Source organism: Panthera pardus, unplaced genomic scaffold (assembly GCF_024362965.1).
Source record: "Panthera pardus isolate Hobbes unplaced genomic scaffold, ASM2436296v1 HiC_scaffold_15, whole genome shotgun sequence".
NCBI classification, from domain to species: domain Eukaryota; kingdom Metazoa; phylum Chordata; class Mammalia; order Carnivora; family Felidae; genus Panthera; species Panthera pardus.
Window position 1 is genome coordinate 35,553,165 of NW_026526710.1, and position 23,431 is coordinate 35,576,595.

General features: G+C 40.6%; 2 protein-coding genes across 2 annotated transcripts in view; one reads left to right on the forward strand and one right to left on the reverse strand.

Moving 5' to 3' along the window:
• Positions 1 to 3,651: 3,651 nt before the first annotated feature.
• Positions 3,652 to 5,270, reverse strand: LOC109248656 (serine/arginine repetitive matrix protein 3-like). Its single transcript, XM_053901908.1, has 2 exons — positions 4,268 to 5,270; positions 3,652 to 3,917 (listed from the first exon to the last, which is right to left on the reverse strand). The coding sequence occupies exon 1, from the start codon at positions 5,268 to 5,270 to the stop codon at positions 4,581 to 4,583; it is 690 nt and encodes a 229-aa protein (XP_053757883.1). The 3' UTR covers positions 3,652 to 3,917; positions 4,268 to 4,580.
• Positions 4,725 to 23,431, forward strand: part of LPIN2 (lipin 2) — an 82,045-nt gene continuing 63,338 nt past the window's right edge. The window contains exon 1 of the mRNA XM_019418361.2: positions 4,725 to 4,834. The gene's annotated coding sequence lies outside the window, so the exon portion shown is untranslated. The remainder of the gene's footprint in view (positions 4,835 to 23,431) is intronic.

Consider the following 23,431-nt stretch of genomic DNA (forward strand, 5'->3'; position numbering starts at 1 on the left):
ATCTCCCAACTTTTTACATATAGTATCAAATATTTAATACATAGCATTTATATATTGTCAGATTTCCATAATGATTTGCTTTTTGATCCATGAGTTTCCAAATAAATGGGTATTTCTAGTTATCATTAAAAAAAAATAGATGCTTTTTTTTAATCTTTTTTTTTGAGAGAGAGAGAATGCATGTGTGTGGAGTGGGGGGAGGGGCAAAGGGAGAGGGAAAGAGAGAACCCAAGCAGTCTCCATGATGAGCATGGAGCCCCATGTGGGACTTGATCTCATGACCCTGAGATCATGACCTGACCTAAAATCAAGAGTCGGATGCTTAACAGACTGAGCCACCCAGGCGCTCCCACAAAAAATTGATTCTTGATTTAATTGCATTGCAGTAAGAAAATATGGTTTTTGTGATATAAAAATTTCAAAATACGTTGAAACTTGCCTTATGGCTCAATCAATGATCAACTTTAGTGAGGTTTTTGGGTGGGCTCAAAATTAATTGATTTTTTTTTTTTCTAATTCTATGATTTTGCATTTGGGATCCCACCTTTACTGGGACCTTCACTTAAACTGCATGTTCAAAGCAGACACTCGGGGTTTCACTTCTGCCCCTGAGGCCCCCAAGGCTGCAAACACTAATAGTCAAATTCACTAGCTTCAGCAAATACCTTCCAGGCAAAAGTTGACTTTGAACTCTGCTTACCCCACTGGTTTCTGGCCTTTACTCTGTCCTCGTGCTAGTTTTTAACTTCTTGCCAGTTTATAGATGCCTTCAAGAATATATTTTAAAATATTTTACCCTCTATTTTTGTTGCTGTTATTTTAATTGAAAAAGTCCAGACATTTAGCTGACCATATTACTAAAAATGGAAATGCTTAGTTTTATTTTTCATCAAAGATTTATTGGGCACCTACTATGTGAGGAATAAGATCTATAATTGTGATCTGTATCCAAGGTGAACTAGTAACATGAGAAAAAGAGACATTGGGGTAGGATAGTGGGGGCAACAATCAGTGGTGAAAATAGGTGGTTAAAAATACAGGTTTGGGAGAAAGCATGCCTGTGGATGAAACCTAGGGTCACTGCTTACTCTCTGTGAGACTTGAGGCAAGTCACTCAAAGTCTCTGTGCCTCAGTTCCTTTGCATCAATAAATTGGTGTTAATGATAGAGATAACTCATAGGCTTGTAGTTAGACTTTTTAAAAGAACTGAGCATACAGTGATGGCCCAGAAAATGCTACGTAGTCTTTGTCCTGTGAAAGGATTTCAACCTAAAATGGAACTGGAGGATATGAAATGGAGAATCTCACTCATGCACCCTCAGAACAGAACTTAAGAACTCAGAGGCTGATTTCCTGTAAATGCCTGGTTTACAGAAGACTGAGACTTATTTTCTGACCAGTGAACATCTGCCAAGAGTCCTTCCCCATCCTCAAGCCAATGAACTTACTGCTTGGACCCTGGCTGGACTTCCTCTTCTTTGCACTCCTTGCCCATAAAATGGACTCACTCCTCAACGGACTTGCTTGTAGCTGTAGCACAAGTTTCCCAAATTGTAATTCTTCTGCTATTCCTAGATAACCTCAAGTTCTGGTTATTTGAGATTGACTCACTTCACTTTATTGAGATTGACAGTCCTCACAGAAGAGATGCATAAACTGGGAATAACAAAGTTATTTTTCTAAGGTTTAATCACCTTCCATGGGAGCTGCCAAGGGGAGGGCATAAAAACCACCTCCCTTCCCACTCTAAGCTGGGAAGACTTGGTTTTTATTCTAGGGAAAATCCTCTCCACTTCTGAGTTGCCTTAAAGAGAACCCTTTTCACTGGCCCTGTCCCTCCTGACTTAGATCAGTCCCTCAGCGAGTTTAGAGTGTTGGGAATTAGAGACATAAAGGAAACGTCTTGCAGGCCACTTCTGCTTTCCAGAAGTTCATTGAGACAAGCACAATGCCTGGCTATATTGTTAAAATGGGGTGGGAGGGGTGGGAAGGAGAAAGAAGAAAAATGCATGGAGAAAAATAGAAGTTAATATTTCAAAAATTATCCTGTTTCAAAAGGAATGGCAAAAGCATACGAGATGGGAGGTGCAGGAGAGAAAATTGGAGAGAAAAAGAACACCCTGGATACCATGGTAGGGAACTTGGACTTTTTCCTCTAGGCACGGATGGCCAATAGCATGTGCTACAGTCAGATCTGCAATTCAGAGTGGAGGCTACTGGAGGGCAGAAGACCAGCTCAAATATGTCTATGATGGATAAGAGACGTGGCAAGGGCCTGATTCCTGAGGGGTGAGAACACATGGCTGTGCAACTGCAGAAGATCTTGCAAGTGGCCAACATGGCAGTTCTGCAGAGAGCCTTAGAGTAGAAATGAACAGACTTGATGTACATGGAATGAGGTAGAGGGAAATGAGACTCCCTCCTAGTTTTTTTCTGGCCAGGACGACTAGATGAGTGATGGCGTATTAGCCAAGATAGGAGATTCAGGAGGAGCAGGTTTAAAGAAGCAAACACGATGGGCATGAATTGGATATCACTGTGGGTCACGCTGGTGGAGGAGATGTCTAAAGTCACCAAGCACAGGCCTGAGGCTCTCAGAGGAGTTTCTGGCTGATTGGAGGAGGAGGGAGTTTCAAGAAGGAAATCGTGGTCAACTGTGTCTTACCCTACGGATTGTGAGAGAGAAGACTGAAAGAGATCTACTGTATTTGGCAACCAGAAGGTCATTGCTGACTTTAGCTGGAGCAGTTTCAGGGGAGGAAGAGGACCAAAGCAGAAGGAAGACTGAAGAAGTGAAAAAGCAGAGACTCCTCTTTCCAGGCAGCTTGGCTGGGGAGTGAAGCTGTGATATAAATTGATTGCCTAAGAAGGAACAAAGGAACAAGAAAGTCTTCTGCTTCTTTTCCTCCTTCCCTCACCTCCTCTTCCCCCACCTCTTCCTTTATCTTAAGTGGTGGGAGAAGCCTGAGTCTTCTGAAGCTAAGGGATGAATCCAGAATTGAGCAAGGGGGGACAACTAGCAGAATGAGGATCCCCCATGGAGCTGGAAGGTGGTGGGGTCAGAGGACAGGTGAAGGAAGATATTCCTTCCTCTGACATTCCAGTGGAGTAGGTGGGATTTGGTGGTTCCCAACAGACTTCTTAGGCATCAGGGGAAGGAAATGAAGGGATATCATGCAACGAATATTTAGTGAGTCCCTACTTTGCTTAAGTGGTGTTGTAAATTAGGTAGGCACCAGAGAATGAAGAAATATTAGAAATGCGAGTCATTCAGAGTGAGGTATCAAACCTAAGGTTGTTTGGAGGAAGGGAGGAGATATCTAGGTCTTCCTGAATGATGAAAGGAAGGAAGCTTGGTAGAATATTTCCCTTCCTAGGCAGGAGGTAGTGAAAATAGCCTGAGAGAAACAGGAAAAGTCTAAAGCAGGAAAAATGGAAGAAAGGAAAGAGAGCAAACAGTAACCGCATGTTCCAGGTTCCAGACATTAAGCTAAATTAGGCACTCTGTAGGCAAACCAATCCTGTGAGAAAGGCATTAATATTTCCATCTTACTGATGTACAAAGTGAGGATCCAGCTCTTTTCCTCTCTTCAATTCCACTTTTTCATAGTGGAGTAAAATGCTTTGAAATAATGGAGCAGAAATTCCAGTTCTTGTCTTTCTAAATTTTTATTCACTTGGAAGCCAGGTGAAAGGCACAGAAAAGAGGAAAATTCCTAGTGTGCTTAGGCCAGTGAAACTATCTAGTCTTCATAGGGCCTTGGTTAAGGATGGGGCAAAGCTTGGCTGATGAGAAAGAGGCCGAAGGAACTTAGATGAGGAAGTGGTTGCCCTTGTTCCTCCTGCAGAACCACAGGGGGTTCCTGAGACTGGAAGCCGGTTTCCTGGGTCCCAGCCCAACCCAGCCACACTCCATCTGTGGGAAAAAAATTGTGCAGCCGCTGGGCTCACCACGCAGGAGCTTTACATTAGTGCCTATTTTCCAAGATCCTCAAAGTTATATAAATTATCATTATCAGAATGCGTACTGAGAAACTAACTGACGTTTGTAAGTAACACATATACTTCCATTCATAACTTTCAATAATAGGCTGCAAAAAGATAAAAACCGTGTGCGGTAATATGGTTTCGGCAATCCCTTTCTTAAAAAAAGTGTATTTTAAAATATGTAATGGGATTGGGGAGGAGAAGGGTGGGGAGAATAACCAAACTGGCGAAGTAGCTACTGTTGATCAAAAGTGGATTAAAAAGCATTCAACTGTATACCTTTCTTTGCACTTTAATACTTCTTTTTTGGCAGTTGGGCTCTAAGTTCCACGTGACGCGCCACATGGTTGCCATGGAGACTAGCAGAAACTTTTTTTAGAAAAGTATCCCTAGCATTGCCCTGCGCAAGAAAGAGGCAGTGCCCCCTGGCCGGGAAGCGCAGGAGACAAGCAGCCGCCACGGCGCATTCGGCGGCGCTGGCCAGGGAGGGAGGCCGCTAGGGTGTCGCGCGGCCGGGAGGCGGCGGCCGAGCGCGGCGTCACGTGGCCGGGGAGGGGCCTGCGCGCCGCCCGCCCGCTCGCCCGCCCCTCGGCTACCGCCGCCGCCGCCGCCGCTGCCGCCGCGTCCCATTCATGAGGGCCGCCCGGCTCGGCTGCGGCCCAGGCGGCTCCCGAGGCAGCGGCGGCGGCGGGCGCCTGGGCCTCGCGCGCGTCCTCGCACGGCCCCGCCCCCTCAGCCTCCGACGAGCCCGCCTTGCGAGGCCGGTCCTCACCGTCGCCGTCCAGCCACCGCCTCCCGTCGGCCGCCCGCGGGCGCCGTTGCGGGTTGGGAGCCGAGCCAACGCAGGTAAGCGGGCGCCGAGCCGGGGTCCTCGCGCCGCTGCGCCGCCCACCCCCCGCCGCCGCGGCTCGGGCTCCGCGGCGGGCGTCGCGTCTCTGCGCTCGGGGCGGCTGGGGTCGCCAACTCGGTGCGGTGCCGCTCTGACGGAGGCCGGGACCCCTGCCCCCGCCTCGCCGCCGCCGTCACGTAGACGCGGGCCCCGCCGGCGCCGTGGCAGGACGGGTTTGCGGGGTCGGCTGGGACCGGCGGGTGCGGGGTGAACGTGAGGAGGGGGACGTGAAGACTGAAACATGCGGGTGCCCCCGCCGCTGCCCGAGGTGATAGTCACTTCAGAACCCCCCAACTCGCGGGTTTCTGGCGTAAAGGCTGGAGCGGAGGCCGAAGTGACGCTTGGCCGAGCCGCGCACGCCGAGGAAAGCGCGGCTGGAGGCCGCGTCTCCATCCCGCCCCCGGCCCTGGGGGAGGGGGCGCCCGAGGCACGTGATCGCATTCAATCCAGGGCTGGGAAGTTGCTGTTATTTCTCTGCAGCGGTTCGTTTGCCCTGTGTCTCCACCTCCAGGTTGTAGACCCGGTCCTAAGTGTGAGTAATTTTTCCCTTCGCAACACCCCCCCTTCCCTCGGTAAATCTCAATTTGTATGGAACGTGTTAAGATACAGTTTTATATAGTAAGGGCTTCTCTCTCAACTTTTAACCCGGCGGATCACCATTTTCTCCACTCTTGCGAACAAATTAAGACTGTTCTCGTTGAAAATTTAGGATGACATTTTGAAGGCATACTGAACAGGCAGAAAGATAACCCTTCCTTGCAGAAAGTGCTGGAACTCTGAATATTTGGAAATGTTCTGAAGTATTACTTAACAGACCGCTATACTAATTTTAAAGGTACATCGGGGGATTATTTTTCCAAACCTGTTTGTTTGTTTGTTTGTTTGTTTGTTTTAAAGTGAAAAAGAGTCACTTATCTTGGTGTCAGGCCAGGCCCTGTTGAAGCTCTGCCCAATAGAAATGTTCTGTAAGTGTTACCGTTTATTAAAACTTGGTCTGGCTGGTTCTTAATGCTTTGACAATACAAAGTCAAATTTTAAATACATTTAAATACAAATTTAAAAAAAATTGTATCAAAATGTATTAAAAATACATTAAAAAAATTAAATACACATTTAGTGGCCCATATGGTTGATATGTTGATGGTCTCATATTGATCTTAGCGGCTTAAGCATGTAAAGTATGGCAGATAATGCTGAGATGGGGAGAGACAGGGCCCACAAGGTGCAGGGGAAGGATTCACGTGGTCCCCTAGTGCAGCATCCTCACTTTTCATGAAGGGCAGTCAACCTCAGGCCATACCCAGCCAGTGTATAAAAAGCAGTCCTAAGGCCACCTGTGAAAGAGCACTGGCCAGGGAGTGTGGCTTCTTCCTTCCAGTTAAATATGCAGTTGATTGTGATATATCAGACTGAAGTATCTCCATGTCCAAATGTTGACAGAGACGGCCATACTAGAATGCTAGAAATGAAACGATAGATTCTGTCTTAAAACGTGATGGCACAGTTGAGAGCCAACAGAGAAGCTTTATGTTTAAGAGGAACTGGAAACGGGAGCATTTGAAAACCATTCAACACTATAGTAAAGCTACTGTGAAGAAACAATTAAGAGAGTCAGCTGGGCATTGTGTCCTTCATTGCTCCAAGAATGTAGCAATAAAGATACTCATCGCCCTGTATTGTAATTTTTGGTTTACTGACTGGACTGTCGCCTGCACTAGACTGAAAGTCCTTGAAGGCCAGACTCTGGTAGGTGCCTGGTACCAAATGCTGAGCCAGCTTTTAGAAGAATCTCCATGGAGGGCTGTTGAACAAAGATAGAAAGCAGCAGTCAGTCTTTGTGTCCTTACCAGTGACCTGAGAGCTGGTGGCACTTCCTGTACACTCACCTTTCCTGAATTGTGAGCTTTGGTTGAATGATCCTGATGGTGCCATGCATTAGAGGTGGTAAAAGGTTAAATTAAGCTCATGAGTATTACAGGGAACATTTTGCAATGTTTAGTTTAAATATTAATATTTAGTTTAAATATAGCTTGGTTCTCTGTGTCAACAGCTATTCCCTCTGGGTATGCCTTTTTTTTTTTTTTTTTTTTTTTTTTTTTTTTTGAGTAATTTCCTCATATAAGGCAACATGGTAACACTTAGCTGGAAGCTTTGTCTTGTTGGGAGATAGATACAGCTACCTTTCTTAGGTGCTTAGTAATGTAAGTCAGGAGGTTTTTCTTGAAGTCTAATTTAAGTCCACCTGCCTTTAATTTAAATCCTACCCTTTTTGCTCTGACCCTAATAGTTGTCACGGTTTGTGTGTGTATGTGTGTGCATATTAACTTAAGCCAGTCAATGGCTAGACAGTGGTTGGGACCTTTATTTTGAAAGCCCCTTTTTATCTGTTTTATTCCCTTCATTTATGAGATGTTGTATTTCTGGCTGAGCCCCAGAGTCTTCTGAACTGTCATTTGCCTTCTTCATAATGAAATAACTCACAAGTTGGTAGGCAGAACCTCTAGTTGGCAGAATGCTATATAAATTGTCTTATTAAAACTTGGAAGATAATTATTATAGGCTGGAGTAGTAAACTTTATGGCTGTATCAGAAGGCATTCAAAGAAGATTCCTCGGTGACTTTGCTAACAATGAACTGCACTTTTTGGTATCCACTTCCCTTGCTGTCTGCTGTCGGTTTGATTCTTTTAGTAACACAGTGTCACTATTACTAATGCTAAATGCTTTACATGTGTACTCTCCTTTAGTCTTTAAGACAAATGTGTGCTCACCCAGGGAGGTCCAGATGAAGCAGCTAGGTATCTCTGAGAGTCCGTGGCAACCTATGTGTTGGGGGTGCCATTCCAGCTCTGCTGGCCTCACCTCTGGCCGCCTTGCTCTCCTGACCAGCCTCAGGAAGCTTGGCCCAGATGGTCCACCTCTGCTCTAAAATGCTGAGACTGGATGATTCTGCTGTAAGTTTTCAGTCTATAAAGAAGGAAGGGGAAGAAAAAAAGAATGTTAGGAGATAAGCTGTGCTGCAATGCAAGATAAGCCCAAAATGTGACTTTTAGGATTAGAATAATGATAAGATACACATTTTAAAAATTTGATTCACTGACTACAGTTTAGAATCTTTTTCTTCTAAAGCCCTTGAATGCCAAATTTCTGTCATCCTGTATTTGTCAGTTTAGATTGGTGTTAAAATTATTACTAAAAAAATGAGGAAGGAGCCAGAAATCCTTGAACTTGTAAAGTGTAACAAAAGTTACAGCATTGGCTCCTTGTGCTACCTTCATTTTACCTATGTACAAAGAGGGTCTAGCTGAAAGTCAGGTGACTTGTGTGTTAGAAAGAGGATCTTTTAACTTTTATTTAGGTCAAATATATAATTTGAGAGACTACATAAATGCGTTGGAAAAATGGAGGGCTCATAGAGATCTTTTAAAAGTCCATTTAGAATCCGTGTAGTTATCTTTGTGATCTTTGAATTTAGAACTTTATTATGTGATGTTTATATTTATCTGTGGTGTTACAGATTTTCAACATGAACCATCCAAATTAGGCTTTTCTACTTCTTTGGAAGAGAAACACTAGAAAAGTCCACTTTGTGATGTTTGGATAGCTAGGGGATTGCCTTTATCTGACTTTTTGGCATATTTGAACAGTAGGGAAAGTCTTCTGTAGTTAATTTTGTGAATAGTAACTGAGTTTCTTGACTTTATTTCATTTCATATTTACTTTTGTACCAACTCTCTTAATTTTACTGTTGAATAATACATATATTTGTCTGAACAGCCTCTAATCATTTTTTTCAATGAGGCAAAGTATAAATAAAATTTAAGGTGATCTATAAATTCTAAGTTGTTTTCAACTCCTGGCATCTTTTTTATCTTAACTGTTCAAGAATCTACAGTGATCCATTCTCACCTGTTTTAGGAAATAGAAGTTTCCCATCTCTGTTCTCTTATTTCCGTTTTCTCCCTCCCATCTCCACTGGCCCCAAACATTTATCATTTTCTTCAGTACTCGCTTTTCTTGATTAACTTAGGCTGTGGGAGGTGTTGCTCTAGCTGTTAACCAGTATTAGAGTAAATAACTGTTGTCTTTAAATTTTTAGACACTTCATGTGACCTGCTGGTAGCGCTAGTTTGCCTTTTTTCTGTAAATGTCGAACTAAGGGGAGGAGTAGGGAAGAGATGGATTGTTGAATGGAAGTGGTAAGAAGTTAGCCTTTTTGTTCAGAGTCTAGTAGAAAAAGTAGAATTTGAGGAGAGGAGGAAAGGACGTTGAAACACGAGCAACTTTTTAGGATGGTCCTGAGGATAGGATCTGTTGATTTTAAAAGTAACTACAAGGGGAAAGAGGAAGGGACAGACCTTCATAGATTGATGTGCAGAAGAAAGCTCAAATAGAGTGAGCTGGAGTGGCTGTACAGACCTTGTATTTGCAGTTCGGTGGAAACTTTTTGAGGGTTTGGCATGCTGTCTACCATTGTTTTGATATTTTAACTTTTTTGGTCACTCGTGAATTTAGTTGAAATTTTAAGTAACATTACAGGGTGTAAAGGGATGTGGATTCTAAAAGTTTTAAGAAACATGATTAAATACATAGTATTTCAAAGACAAAGGGTACCAGTATGTAGGTTTAAAAATTATTTGGTTTTGATGGTCATAACTAAGTAATTATCAGTGATTTTGCTCAAAAAAAAAAAAAAAAAGGCATATGGTACCAAGTAACTTTAGTGACTAACTAAATTTCTGCATTTACCTATTTCTGGTATAATGGAAGGGATAATTGGTTGTAAACATCTTTTTTTAAAAAAAAATCTGTTTTTATATCTATAGTAAGATGTTTTATTTTTATAGGAAGAATCTTAATTACAAACGAAAAATTGACCGGTTAATCTGGAATTGAAATCTACCTAAAAGCTTTTTTTATGTCTCTGAATAAACAATGGGATTGTACAATTCCATGATGGTTCTAATCTATTCAGTGCATTATGATGTGACATGTGTTGCTCCTGGCAAGATAGATGTGTCCAGCTGTACTAGAGACTTGGTATTTACTGATTCTAAAAGAGAGGTATCCAGAATGTGAATAGCTCTTATAAGATATTGGGCATAATCTATTAAATATAAAGGAATCTCAGACAGCAAAACCATCAGATAGTTGATGTGAATTATGAACTCTGAATTGGAACTCTCTGAATTGTGGTATGTTACTTTCTCCAACAGTTGCCTGTAAATTTGTGGTCTTTGTAAAGTGATGTGCCTTTTTTCGAACCAGTTTAAGTCAAGCAATGTTTGGGCTTACTGAAGAACCATGGGGAATATACTTTTTGTTTCCTTTACAATACTAAGTGTAATTATTTTTTTCTTTGTAAAATATTGCAAAATTATCTGCCCACATTTTATATTTTTTAAATTATTTTAATCTCAGTGTTTTTTGGATCAGTAATACTTATTCATCTGACATTATAACTATATTCATAACATCTGTTTATATATGAACTGCAAAGGAACAGGACTTATTTAGAGAAGTATCTAAATATTTTGTGAATAGAAAGCTCTCTATTTTAGAATTTAAAATGTGTATTAGAGATGCTTTATAAGTAAGGATTGATCTTTTGTTGTAGGGTTTTCTAACTGGTTCAACCAATTCAAAATATCCTGCCTAAAGTAGTGGTATTTGAAAAGTAAACATTTGGAATTTTGGTGTCTTTAGCATACTCTATCCACTGAGATTCAGTCTGTAAAATGGTGCTGATGCCTATTTTTTAGGAACACTGTTTCTAGGAGGTGTTTAATGTCTGTAAAAGGTTATCATTATTATTACAGTTACATGATTAAGTACTTTCTTTGGCTGAGGCATTGTTTTACATAAATTATCTCCTAAGAGGCACAACAACCCTGCAAGGTAGAGATAGTAGCTGCATTTTCTAGGTGAAGACAGTGAAGCAGAAAGAGATTTGTCAAAGGCATGCACCTGTGTATTGGCATTGACCTACCCACCCACCCCCATTCCATTGTCCCTGCTCCCATGCCACCACACTGCCCAAGGGACTGTAAGAATTCTTAGGAATCTGCTTGACATGCCAAAACTAATTTGGGGGTGTTGTTTTTACTTTGTTAGGTAGAACTGGAGAACTGACCTTTTTTTTAAGTTTATTTATTTATTTTTGAGAGAGAGAAGGGAGTGAGAGAGAATCCCAAGCGGGCTTCACATCATCAGTGCGGAGCCCTATGTGGGGCTCGAACTCATGAACTGTGAGATCATGACTTGAGCCGAAATCAAGAGTCGGATGCTTAACCAACTGAGGCACCCAGGTGCCTTGGAGAACTTATTCTTAATGTCTGCATCTATAAACTGCTCGTAGAGGGATAGCACCTGCTGCATAGAAGCCTTGGGTTTCTTTGAATCATTTATATATGCAAAAACCAACTGTTCTAAGGAGAGAAAGACCAGCCAAGAAAACAGTGGAGGTGATTTGACTCCACCACACCTACTTGGTGCCTGCTCAGGAATGAGCTAAACAATATGAAGCTGATGATCATCTGCCTGCCTTCTGTAATATGAGCACATCACTGGGCTGAGTTGGGATCAGGTGTTTAAAACCTGACCCCTAAATTGTAGCTAAGTTTTGCTCACAGGCTCTGCTTGAGAGGAAGGCAATTCTTTTTAGTGTTGGGAAGAAGAAATGGGCTCAGTTGGACTTTTTGAGACATGGTATGTCAGTATCCAACATGATGTCTTCTTGAAGGATTTTCCTTGGTAATTTTGACTATTCCTGATATGAGAATTACACTCCATAACCCCTGGGTTATGTGGAACTTGATTGTGAGTAGGGGCCCTGAGTTAAACATTTCAGAATTGGACAGAGCTTCTGGCCTCTTAATCCATGTAGGAACCTTGTTTCATCACATTGTGGGTGGCCAGGTGAAACCCCTAATATTGTTGAGTATCTGAGTTTGCATTTTTGAACAGATTTGTTTTTGGAATTGGCACTTTCTTCATTATATCACTTGATTCGCTTGGTAACTAGATCTGCAGACAGGATTCTTTGTGATGGAATTTTAATGGTGTTTTACCTACTGTAATTGAATACATGGATAAGTTGGTATTTATCAATTCTTCAATACAGAATAACTTATGAAACAAATATATTCATGGACCGTTAGGAATTCCTAAATCATGATTACACATTTGGCATATAGCTTATCAGTTGTCTTATCTGTAATATGGAGATAACAATACCTACTGATGGCCTGGTTCTGAGGACTAGCTGAGACTGTGTATTAAACCAGAGCCAGAAGCCACCTAGAGGTCTAGAGGAAGAGTGGCAGGCTAGGATTTCTAACCCCACAAGACATGCCAGTGTTGAGGGGCACAGGGGCAAAGGGCAAAAGGCAAATAGCACAAGTAGCTTATAGACTTGTTTGAAGCAGAATTTTATAAAACAGGTAAGGATTGAGAAAGGAGTACTACATGAGTGATTAAAAGTGAGTCAGAGGAGGGGAGCCTGAGTGGCTCAGTTGGTTGGGCCTCCGGCTTCTGCTCAGGTCATGATCTCGAGGTTTGTGAGTTTGAGCCCCACGTCGGGCTCTGTGCTGACAGCTCAGAGCCTGGAGCCTGCTTCAGATTCTGTGTCTCCTTCTCTGTCTGCCCCTCCTCCACTTGTGCTCTGTCTCTATCAAAAATAAATAAATGTAAAAAAAAAAAAAAATTTTTTTTTTAAGTGAGTTAGAGGAGGACACCTGGGTAGCTAGCTCAATCACTTGAGTGTCTGGACTTTGGCTCCTGTTAAGGTTATCTTGCGGTTCCTGACTTCATTCAGTGCTGAGCTCACTTCTTTTCGGATCCTGTATCCCCCTGTCCTTGCCCCTCCCCCACTTGTGCTCTCTCAAAAATAAATAAAACATTGAAAAATGAGTCAAAGGAAATATTTGGAGTGAACTTCTCTGCTTATATTTTTAGCATGAGGATATGATGTTTAGTTAAAGATGTTTGTGCTTGCTTAAAATTTCCTTGACCCAGAACTTTTATCTCTATAGTGTCAAAATAGAAAATGCATTTTTATGTTAGCTGTTTTGTATCCAAATCTTATGCACTACATATGTTTGTAAATTTAAGCCTTGTGATTTTTGCCATCATTTCATCTCTTATTCTGTGAATTTTGTTGCCTAGGCCCATAGGTGGAACATTGTCTTTTGTATCTAGAAAGCAGAGCTGTCCTTTATACACTGCAGGTAAATGCATAACTAAAAAAACCCCCAAAGCTCTTGCTGTCTAGTTCAAAAGTCTGTAACATTTTTCTATAAATTTTAGTACGTGATCGTTATTAAAATTTCTTTAGATTATATAATTACATGAAATTTCTCACTAGTTGAAAAATACTAATAAACCTGTATTGTTAATGGTGGATTTTTTTTTTTTTTAATCTTCTAAGGATCATCCTTTTCAACTGTTAGCTAAATCTTTTGCTATTATCTTTGCTATAGAATGAAAAGGGCTTTTGTGTTAGGACATTCCCCTTTCCCAAGTGAATGAACTGGGCAACTTAATAAGAACTTTACTATATTTAAATTTTCTGGTTCATTTGTTTTGTCTTGTTAATGAGACATACCTAAAGCTCAGTGCTGATGCTGAGAGCCAGAAAAGAGGTTTTCCTGTAAAAGCAAAGCAAAACCAAACCCCACAGAGCTATTTGCTTGGTGTTTGTTTTTTTCTTTTCTCTAATAGTTTTCATTCCTGTAGATAGGATTCTTCAGCATACAGTTCCATCATATAATATTGCTATTTGTCTTTTACATTTTTAAGTGTATTTTTTTGAAGTGTAGTTTAAAAATTCAGATAGCACTTTGAGATATATAGTGAAAAGCACCAGTCTCTTCCTCACTCCTGACTACTGCTTCCTAGAAACAACTTCTTCGAACTCTTACCTGTTTCCTGTGGGATTTTCTTCTATGGGTCTATGCCTAAACTACTGCAGCTTGTTTTTCCAAATCTAGACATTCTCTGTGGGTTTCTTACTTTGCTAGATGAGGATTCATCTCTCATACAACCCTCCTTACACACTTTTCCTTCTATCCTTCCAAGGTAATCATATCATAATTTTTTATTTTCTCTATATTCAGTATTTATGTTTTCATGACCAAGTGTTGCTCAAAACTAGGCATATACAGTGATTTAATTTCTTCACCAGTTCAAATTTCTGTTTTTTCTGGAGTTAATTGTTTTGTTGGCTCATGTTTCTTAGTACCAGTCACAAATTCAGGCCCCCAGTTTCAGACAGAATTACAGGGCTCTGGGCAGTGAACACCTCACCTGCATCCCATTAGTTTCTCACCTCTGTTGGGTAGTCTTTCCTAGAGATTCCTCTCTCAGCCTGCCTCCTCATTTTTGGTGGGCACATCCTCCTGTAGCTTTTTGAGAAAGGGTTCACAGGAGGTCAACTCTGAGACCTTACTTGACTGGAAATTTATTCTAGCCTCATACTTAATTGGTAAGCTGGCTATGGAATGCTAGAATGGAAGTAGTTTTCCTTTAGAATTTTGACTTGTTACTGTTGAGAAATCCCAAGCTTTTTAATTTCTGTTTCTCTTTCCTTCCCACTCTATGTATCCTTTCCTTTTCTCTTCCGGTTTTCTTTCTTTTCTTTTTCTTTCTTTCTTTCTTTCTTTCTTTTCTTTCTTTTTCTTTTCTTTCTTTTGAAACTTTACCTCCTTTTGAAGTCGCTCTTTCATCTTTTGATGAGGTGCCTTCATTTGTGATTTGCAGCTGTGGTCCCTGGACCATTAATGGTGAAGGAGTGACTGGAACAACTGGGAAGAGCCCTCCTCACCTGGCTTCACGGTGAACCCACAGTCCTGGCCTTGCTTTGTACGTTCATGCCTGGTTGGCAGGCAGGTATTTCATCAGTGTCTGTAGGTCAGAGGGCCTAAAAACACTCAGAACATATGAGTGCTTCTCAGATCTGGTGAGGCTTCACCCCACAGACAGGATCACCTGCAGCTGTATGTCCTCATGAAAAGTTCGGGAGGTAGCTGGCATTGGGTGCAGTGCCTCTGATTGAGAGCATGGTGTGCATCCTGCTTTTTGTAGCCATGCCCACAGGGTGATTGCTGAATCCTTTGTCCTTGAAGACCACAGAGCCTTTAACATTGTTTATTGGCATCTTTCCATTGTGGCTGCCTTTGATAGAGGCCACTACAGTTCAGGTACCTCTTCATCTTTTGTGCTGGGCACTTGGTGGGAACTTTCATTTTGGAAAATCATGTTTTTGACTCTGGGAAATTATCTTTTTTTTTTTTTTTTGAGAGAGAGAATGTGTGACTGGGGGCTAAGGAGCAGAAGGGCAAAAGGAGAGAGGGGATCTTAAGTAGGCTCTGTGCTCAGCACCGAGCCTGATGCATGGCTCAATCCCATGACCCTGGGATAATGACCTGAGCTGAAATCAAGAGTTGGACACTCAACCCACTGAGTCACCCAGGCACCCCCCTGGGAAATTATCTTGTAGTTGTAATAATTTTATGTAGTTCTAATGTGTTTTTTTGTTTTGTTTTGTTTACATACCTCCACCAATGTGGGCTCTTTTTTTTAAGCACTTAATTACTTTCTGATCCTCCATTTTTTTTCCTCCATCCATTTTTCATCTTTTAAAAACTTGACCCCTTTTCATTTGCTGTCATTGCCTCTAGCCATTCTTTATACTTGTGAGTTACCCCTTTTAAATTTCTTTACTGTTATGTTAGTGAGTGTATTGCAAGAAAGGACCAGAAACTGGATGGTTTAAACAACAGAAAAATGTATTGTCTCACTGTTCCAGAGGGTGGGTTAGTTCCTTCTGAAGCCTGTAGGGCGAATCTGTTCATTCCTCTGTCCTAATTTCTGGTGGTTAGCTGACAATTTTTGGCATTTCTTGGCTTGTAGATACCTTAATGGTCACATGGAATTCTGTATGTGTGAGTGTGTCTGTCCATTTCTCTTTCTCTCGCACGCGCGCTCTCGCTCTCTCGCTCTCTCGGTCCAAATTTCCCCTTTTTCTGTGGAAGCCAGTCATGATGGTTTAGGGCCCACCCTAATGACTCATTTTAACCTGATTACCTCCATAAAGATCCTGTTTCCAAATATCACATTCTGAGATATTGAGGGTTGGAATTTCAACTTAGCATTTTTGGGGCGGCACAGTTCAACTCTGAACAGTTGGGTTTTTAAGAGAGAATGAAAATAAAGTGTATGTCTTCCTTTGTGTTTAACAGAATGTCTAGTTATTGTAATATTTTTAAAGACTGTTTTAGTCACATCTGTCTTCACTGAAGATTAGAAAGCAACTCTCAGGAAGTAATTTTTAGGTTACAGTTTGCAGTTTTTGTTCAGATTTATGCGACTGTTAAATTTCTGCTGGTTTCCTGAATGTTTGATAACTTAGTATCTGAGTCACCTCATTTTTTTCCTACTCTTGCTCTGTTTCTAAAGTAATTTGAAGGTTGGCAACATGACTAAAGAAGGAACAGCAGCAGTGGCTTGTGAGAAAGTAAATCCTAAGTATATTATGATGGCATAGTTATGGGAGTATGATCAGCCAGGTTCTAATGCTCTTTCGTGTTAATTATACTTGTTTTTTCAGATGTGAGCCTTCCTGGGTTGAGTTTGTTTGTTTGTTTTTAAAAATTCTATCCTACATTTTCTTGGTTTTGGCTTCTCATTCCCTTTACCTAAAAGTAGCCTACCCTTCCTCCCTTACTTTCTGGCAGCATCACTCTCTTTAATTTCCTGTGTAATAGTTATCCCAGTCTAGAATTTTATTTTTTATTTCTTGTCTCTTCTTTCTCCATTAGAATCTAAATGCTATAAGAGCAGGTGCATCAACCAGGTTCATTGCTTGATCTCAGAATAGAATAGTGCCTAACATGTTATAAAGTAGGCACTGCTTTTAAACAGATCAGTGAGCGAAACAAGTTTTATTTTCCAACATTCCAAATGTTGCTTCACTGAATTGCTTTTGTTCTTGGAAGTCCTTCTGTCTTGTTGAAGTAGCTCAGTGTGCAAGTCAGCTTGTGATAACACAAGTGGCTCAGCCTTACCTGGCATTTGTTTTGCAAAACTGTAAAACTAGGACACAGCTCAAACTGGAGTGATGAGTGGCTCTCATAGTGGTGCAGTTGGCAATGGCTACTGTCTCCACAGATTCTCCCTTTATCCACCCAAATGTCCTCCCAGGCTGGGAAAGGGAGCTCCCCCCCTAACATTTCTGAAAATCCTACTAGGGTTCCAGTAGTAATTGTGCACAATAAAACAGGGCCTGAAATTTGAGTTATATTTTAATTGGATTTTGGTGGAAGGCTCTCATCCATCTCCACAGCCTCTCCCAGTTTTCCCAGAAGCCTCTGGGAAATATGGCCAATATGGGATGCCTGGAGTTGGGAGTGGGATCTTTGCATGGCTGCACAGGAGTTCATATCCCTGCTTCCTGGCCTCATGGTCACCACATTCTGTTTAATTGAGACAGACCCAGGCAGTTCCAAAGAGAAGAGTGGAGAAGTAGTGAATTTGTGCTTCCTGATCTGGGAAACAGGGAGGGGGGTGCTACATTCTGAGAGTTAAATGTAAGAGAGATTGCAGGTGTTATTAAAAACTGAATATGTGTTACAGGAGCTTAGGAATTCTCCTGGTCACTTTTATGACATCATTTAAGTAAGCCGGCAGATTGGTACTTTTTTTTTTCTTGATTTTTATTCGTATGCTACCAGTACAGGGAAGACCTTTCTCTCCACCTACAGGAGTCACTGAAAGTTGATTGATGCAGTGTGTGAGACTGGTCAAATGGTTTATGTAGCAAAAGTCACCTTTTAACTGGAATTGTGGTACTGTCTTGATTTCATCATGGTATCCTGAAGGGTTATAAGGAAATGGCCTGGCATTCAGATGCTGTCCCAGAGGTGATTGCTACAGCTTTGACCTCAGTCATGTTCCTTTGAATTTCAGGTAGGTTTAGAAAAATACAAGCTCTTGGGGTACCTGGGTGGCTTGGTTGGTTAATTAAGTGTCCACCTTCAGCTCAGTTCACGATCTCATGGTTCAGGAGTTCGAGCCCCACATCGGGCTTTTCGCCCACAGCGTGGAACCTGCATGGGATTCTCTGTCTCCCTCTCTCTCTGCCCCTTCTCTTCCCTCGCCCTCCCTTGCCCTCCCTCTCTCTCTCTCTCAAAATTAATAAATAAACTTTTAAAAATTCTTTAAAAAAAAAAATACAAGCTCCAAAAATGAAGTGTGCATACTCACAAAATGTTGAATCTGGTACCTCTCATGCAAAAGCTAACAATCAGGTTTGAAATTCTTAGGTGATTTAGAGAACCTGGTGCCTGTGGTAAGGTCTCTGTAAAACCACATGATGCTTTCTATGTGTGGTGGGGAAGGGAGAAACAAGAAGTGGTTCTGTTGTTCTGGGTTACATGTATGATATTGGATACAAAACTGTCCTGGGATGTGAGCAAATAGTCATTTCTTTCCTGCATCCTCACAGTGCTTATTGAGATGGGGGTGATGGATGATGACAATTGATGGACATTATTCACAATGAAAAATACTATTTAAATAAAAGATGCAACACATTGTGAAGTGTAAAGTTTACCCATAAGATCTAATATAAGTTCTTCAGCTTTGAGCTCCATTACAAATGAATAAGGAAACTGTTGATACTCCTATAAAAGATGTTCCTGTGAAGGAATATGACTAAAAACTTAATGCGATCAAATAAATGTACACTGCCCACTTCAGTGCAGTATATGCATTTCAATGATGCTATCATTCTTACAACATTTTGGAACGCCATTTTCTTTTCAAATTACTTTCAGAGTCTCAAAATACATCATTTTATGCTCAGTGGTGGAAGGTTTTTACCCCTTGAGGTAGGTTAGGGTTTTCACAATAGCTACAAGTCATTTAGAGCAACATCTGGTGGATCATGCATGTCAGAGAGATGAACAATAATCTACTTCTGTGCTGTTTAAGAGTTGTGACCATATAGTAATGATAGTGATCATGCAGTTTTTACTTTTTTTTTTGATGTTTATTTATGTATTGAGAGTAAGAGGAAATGGGGGGAGGGGCAGAAGAGGACAGACAGAATCCCAAGCAGGCTCTGTGCTGTCAGGGCAGAGCCCCACGACGGACTCTATTTCCTGAACCGTGAGATCATGACCTGAGCTGAAATCAAGAGTTAGGCACTTAACCAGCTGAGCCACCCAGGTACCCCACTACAATTTTTTCTCTTAATGCATCTTAGGGGAACTTTAGGTTGAAGTAGGCAGATTGAGTTTCTGAAAGACAATAATCTAAGAGTTCTGGTTATTTTCATTTTAGTTTAAATTTAGCCAGTTGAATAAAATCTGGTAATCAATATAGATATAGCATTAGAATTGTCTTAATATTGTAAAAGGAAATTCCTAAAGTTATCATTGTCATAGCAATGTATTTTAGCCATTTTGCTGTTCATTTCCTGAAGAACACAAATGAACCTGCATACAAGAGTATGAAATGCTGCATATTCTGATGGGAAGGGAAGGGTGAGGTAGATGCCATCAAATTGAGAAACCTGCAGGTTTGAAAAAGAAACAAATTGGGAGAGCAAGCCTTTTGCAGGGTTGCCAGATTACACTGGGGGCCCATTTAAGGCTACAGATAAAAATTTATACTTTCACCTGTTTGTCCTACCAGGATGACTCTTCCCAGTAGTGCTCATGATGATTTTTTATTAAAATGATAATCCCGGTTGCTTGGATGGTATTTTCTTTAAGTTTATCAGTATGATAGCAAGCAAATTGTAAATTAAACATCAGTGAAGTGGTTAAAAGCAAAGGCTCTGGAGTCAAGCCTTGGTTTATTATATCCTGGCTTCTCTAGCAGCTGTAAAACTTGAGCAGGTTCTGTCAGTAATAGTTATGTATATGGGATGTCAGTTGGTTATGTCTTTTTATACACTTCTCTCTTGAGGTCCTAGCATATTTATTATTATTTGTATGAATTTTATGTGTGGTAGAATTTTTACATTTTCCTCAAGAAACTACATATCCAAGAGATTGTTGCTGAGTTCCTGGTGTCTAAATACTTAATCAACATTACAGTAGCAGTTCACTTATATGGATGGAAGAAGAGGACTGGAAGACGAGTACCAGCTAATTACCAGTATTTTTTTAATTAAAAAAATTGTAAGGAATTCAAGGAGGTGCAGTTACAGCAACAAAGTAGTTAAAACAACCATCACCAGTTTTTCAAGTGGTCCAGAAAATCTTTAGTTAGATATATGCAAAACTAGCTGAAGAAGGGGAAATTCCTCTTGAGAGCCAAGGAATGTGAGTGTACAACTGACTTGGGTCCTTGCATGATGCTTATCTCATAATTTGTTAGAATTTTTGTTTATTTTTCTTTGGATTGTGTTAATGATATTAAGTCTTGCTTACTTCATTTATTATTTGTCGTAGTTTTCTATGGCAAGTTCTAAGCCATCTCACTTTTGACCTGGCATGGAGAAATCTAATACTGTACTTCCTTTAAAGTATCTTCATTTGGCCTCAGTGTGATACACTGGTGTGCTCCTGTTAGTGGTGAGTTTATAGCAACAAATTTGTTTCTAAAAGATAGAAGTGTCACACTTTTAAAATTATTTACAGTTTTTAAATTTGATAATAGTATGGCTTGCATTTCAACAGGATTTCTTGAGTGTAGGTGAAATGGGGTGACCTAGTCCTAGTACAGAAAACTGTTTATATACTTAAGGGTGTCATCTCTGAGTGTCACCATGGCGACAGGGTCATTTCACACCGCTATTCAGAGGGTGAAATGAGAAAAGAAAGAGAAACATTTAAACAGAAACAGTTGTGATTAACAGGACGTGGATGGGCACACACACCCACACACACAGCCACAGCCACAGCCACTGAAGCAGCTGCCATGGGAATTTGGAGCAGAGCATTCCCCATTTGTTTCTGGCTTTATTTTATTGGAAGTGTTGTCCAGAATTGGTGACACAAGTCAAGCCATGATTCTTCTCATCCTTAATTGGGCTGTTTAGCTTTATGATCTTAATGATCAAACAGATACACTTGATAGCTACAGCCTGACAACTTTCAGTATAATCTCTCTGGTCTCAGAATATTGGGTGAAAGTTTGACCTAGAACATTAGTGTCAGAAGGGTTCAGCTTCAAAGATTTTTTAGTCCCAAACTCCCTAAAATGGGATATGTTAACTGAAGATATTCTAGGCCCTAGAGTAAATGTGATAAATTAACCCTTGAATTTTGTAGAAGAAACCTTTATTCAGTCACTTTTTTTTTCATATTAAATGGATGCATCAGAGTAGAATGCAAAATGTGTTAAATTTTAAAGGTTAAAATGTAAGTTGTCAACAAGATTACCTTTGAGAAAGATACTTTAAGTTGGGCCTCAGGAGACCCTTCCAGTTTTTTCTCCTCTGTTCCTGAAAAGACCCAAATGCATTTGATTTTTCATTCATTCAAAGCTCAAGTGAAATAGTCACTGGCTACCCTGTTCAGAGAGTTGGGGATTGTATGAGGATATAACGAAACACTAGAACCTTGAGTAAACTAGCCATTTTCCAATAAGCAGTTAAATTGTAAATGTTTGAAAAACCTCAGAGAATTATCAAGAGGAATTTTGCTCTTGGTTTTGAAGAATGCATATAAGTCCCTTTTTTCGTAAGTAAACAGTGAATTTTAAGTAATTCCAGATATAAGAAGAAAAACTTCATTAGTATAGATGATGAGAGCCATTCTGGCTCAAGGAACTCTAGTCCTTTGTGTGTGGGCCTCTGTCATGAGTGCTCTTGAAGATATGGACATGTACTTGAGTTAATTCCTTTGCTGTAGAATAATTATGGTAAAGATTATCAATTGTTTGTAACTGAGGCTTTAAAAAGTATTTTCATCATGAGTTTGTTCTAGTAAGAACTTTTTAGTGTTCTTTACCTCGTCATGGGTATTTCAGTAGAAATAAGTTGCTATTCCACAGTTTGGCCACTGGGGGGATGTAGGTTATTTTCATTTTTTGTATCAAAGTCTGAATATAACTTGTGTAAGTACTTCTGTGGAACCAGTTTAGCTCAACCTCAAATAAGCAGATTTCAGGTTAAGAAGTTTTAAGTAAATCCCTGTGCCACCTTTAAAAGCTTTTTAATACTTAATCTCCTAAGTCTCATATACTTAGGGGATTGGTAGTGAAAAGAAACAAAGATGTGTATTTTACTAGCATCATTATCAGCTGTGGAGTCTAAACAGGATTCTGACTCTCCTGACTAGCATTTTAGCTTTGTTTCCCCAAGATAGACCTTTTCTTGAAAGATTTAAGTCTAGGAAACGTAAAAAGTAGTCTTTCTTGACTACTTACCATTTATTATCTTTGCCTGTAGAGGAAAAGTTTGACAGTACAGTAACATTTTTCTCTGAGAAACCATATGGATAATTCAGAATTATTCATTGTAATTTTAACTTTTATTGACTAAGTCCAAAAAGTGCCACCACTCAAATGATGGGCTGGAACCAGAATGTCAGGTACTAGCTGGGAGTCAGGTGATCCACAGTCACAGCTAGGGGAAGCTGGAGGTGTGTGCCTCTTACAAAATTGGTGTTTGGAAGATGCGCTCACCCTGTCTGGGTCCATGGTGCATGTTCACTTGCAGTCAGAACATTCTATGAGTCATCAATCCAAACAAACAGTGAAACGATACCAAGACTTAAGAGAAAACTGAAGTGACTGGCCTAGGGGTTGATTATTTTGTAAGAGGTGTTTGAGGTGAAGGTTGCCTGAACAGAGGTCATACCCACTAATCTTAGGCTCTTGCCTCTCTTCTCTTGTTAGCCCTTTCTCTTTCCTTCTGGTCGACCACCATCCTCCTTTCCCTAGCACTTTCTCTTCTGGTCTCAGCATGGCATTATGGGAGAAAGCACCAAACCAGAAATCGGGTCCAACTAAATGGGTGGCCTTGGGCTAACTGCCTGATGTCTCTGTATGCCTCAGTTTACTCATTTTTAAAATGAAGTTTTTATTTTTCCCTTTTTCCGGTATCTTTATCCCTCCATTTACCTTTCTTAACAGTTTTCCCCTTTTCTTGTCATTCCACCTGTGTATTTTCTCATCACTTCCCAGTTTTATTTCCTCTGTTTTTCCTTTTTAACCCCTTTCTCATTTTCTTATGTAGTTTTTCCTTAATCTTCTTTTTCGTTCTCTTTTATTTGCTTCTCCCTCTCCCCGATGTCTTATTTCCCATTGGTAGCACCCCAATATCAGTTTTTTTTCTTACTGCTGTCTGATGCCAGGGATCTAGAACTATAATAGGACATTGAGGAAGAGGTTTAAATTGTTATATGTTTAATATTTAGGCCAAAAAAACCCACACTTCTCTTTTAAATGGAGGAATTTGTGTTAACTGTTATATACTGAGTTAGATAATAAGCACCAGTGGGCACTTTCATGTACTCCAGGCACACATTAATATCTGTAGGTTGGGCAGCAAGCAGTGTAACCTACTGAATCAAGCTAAATTTTTGCCACTTCTCATAT

What these genes read in the sequence shown, in the direction of transcription:
- LOC109248656 (XM_053901908.1), bottom strand. Translation starts at nt 5,270, where the DNA reads ATGGAGACGCGGCCTCCAGCCGCGCTTTCCTCGGCGTGCGCGGCTCGG.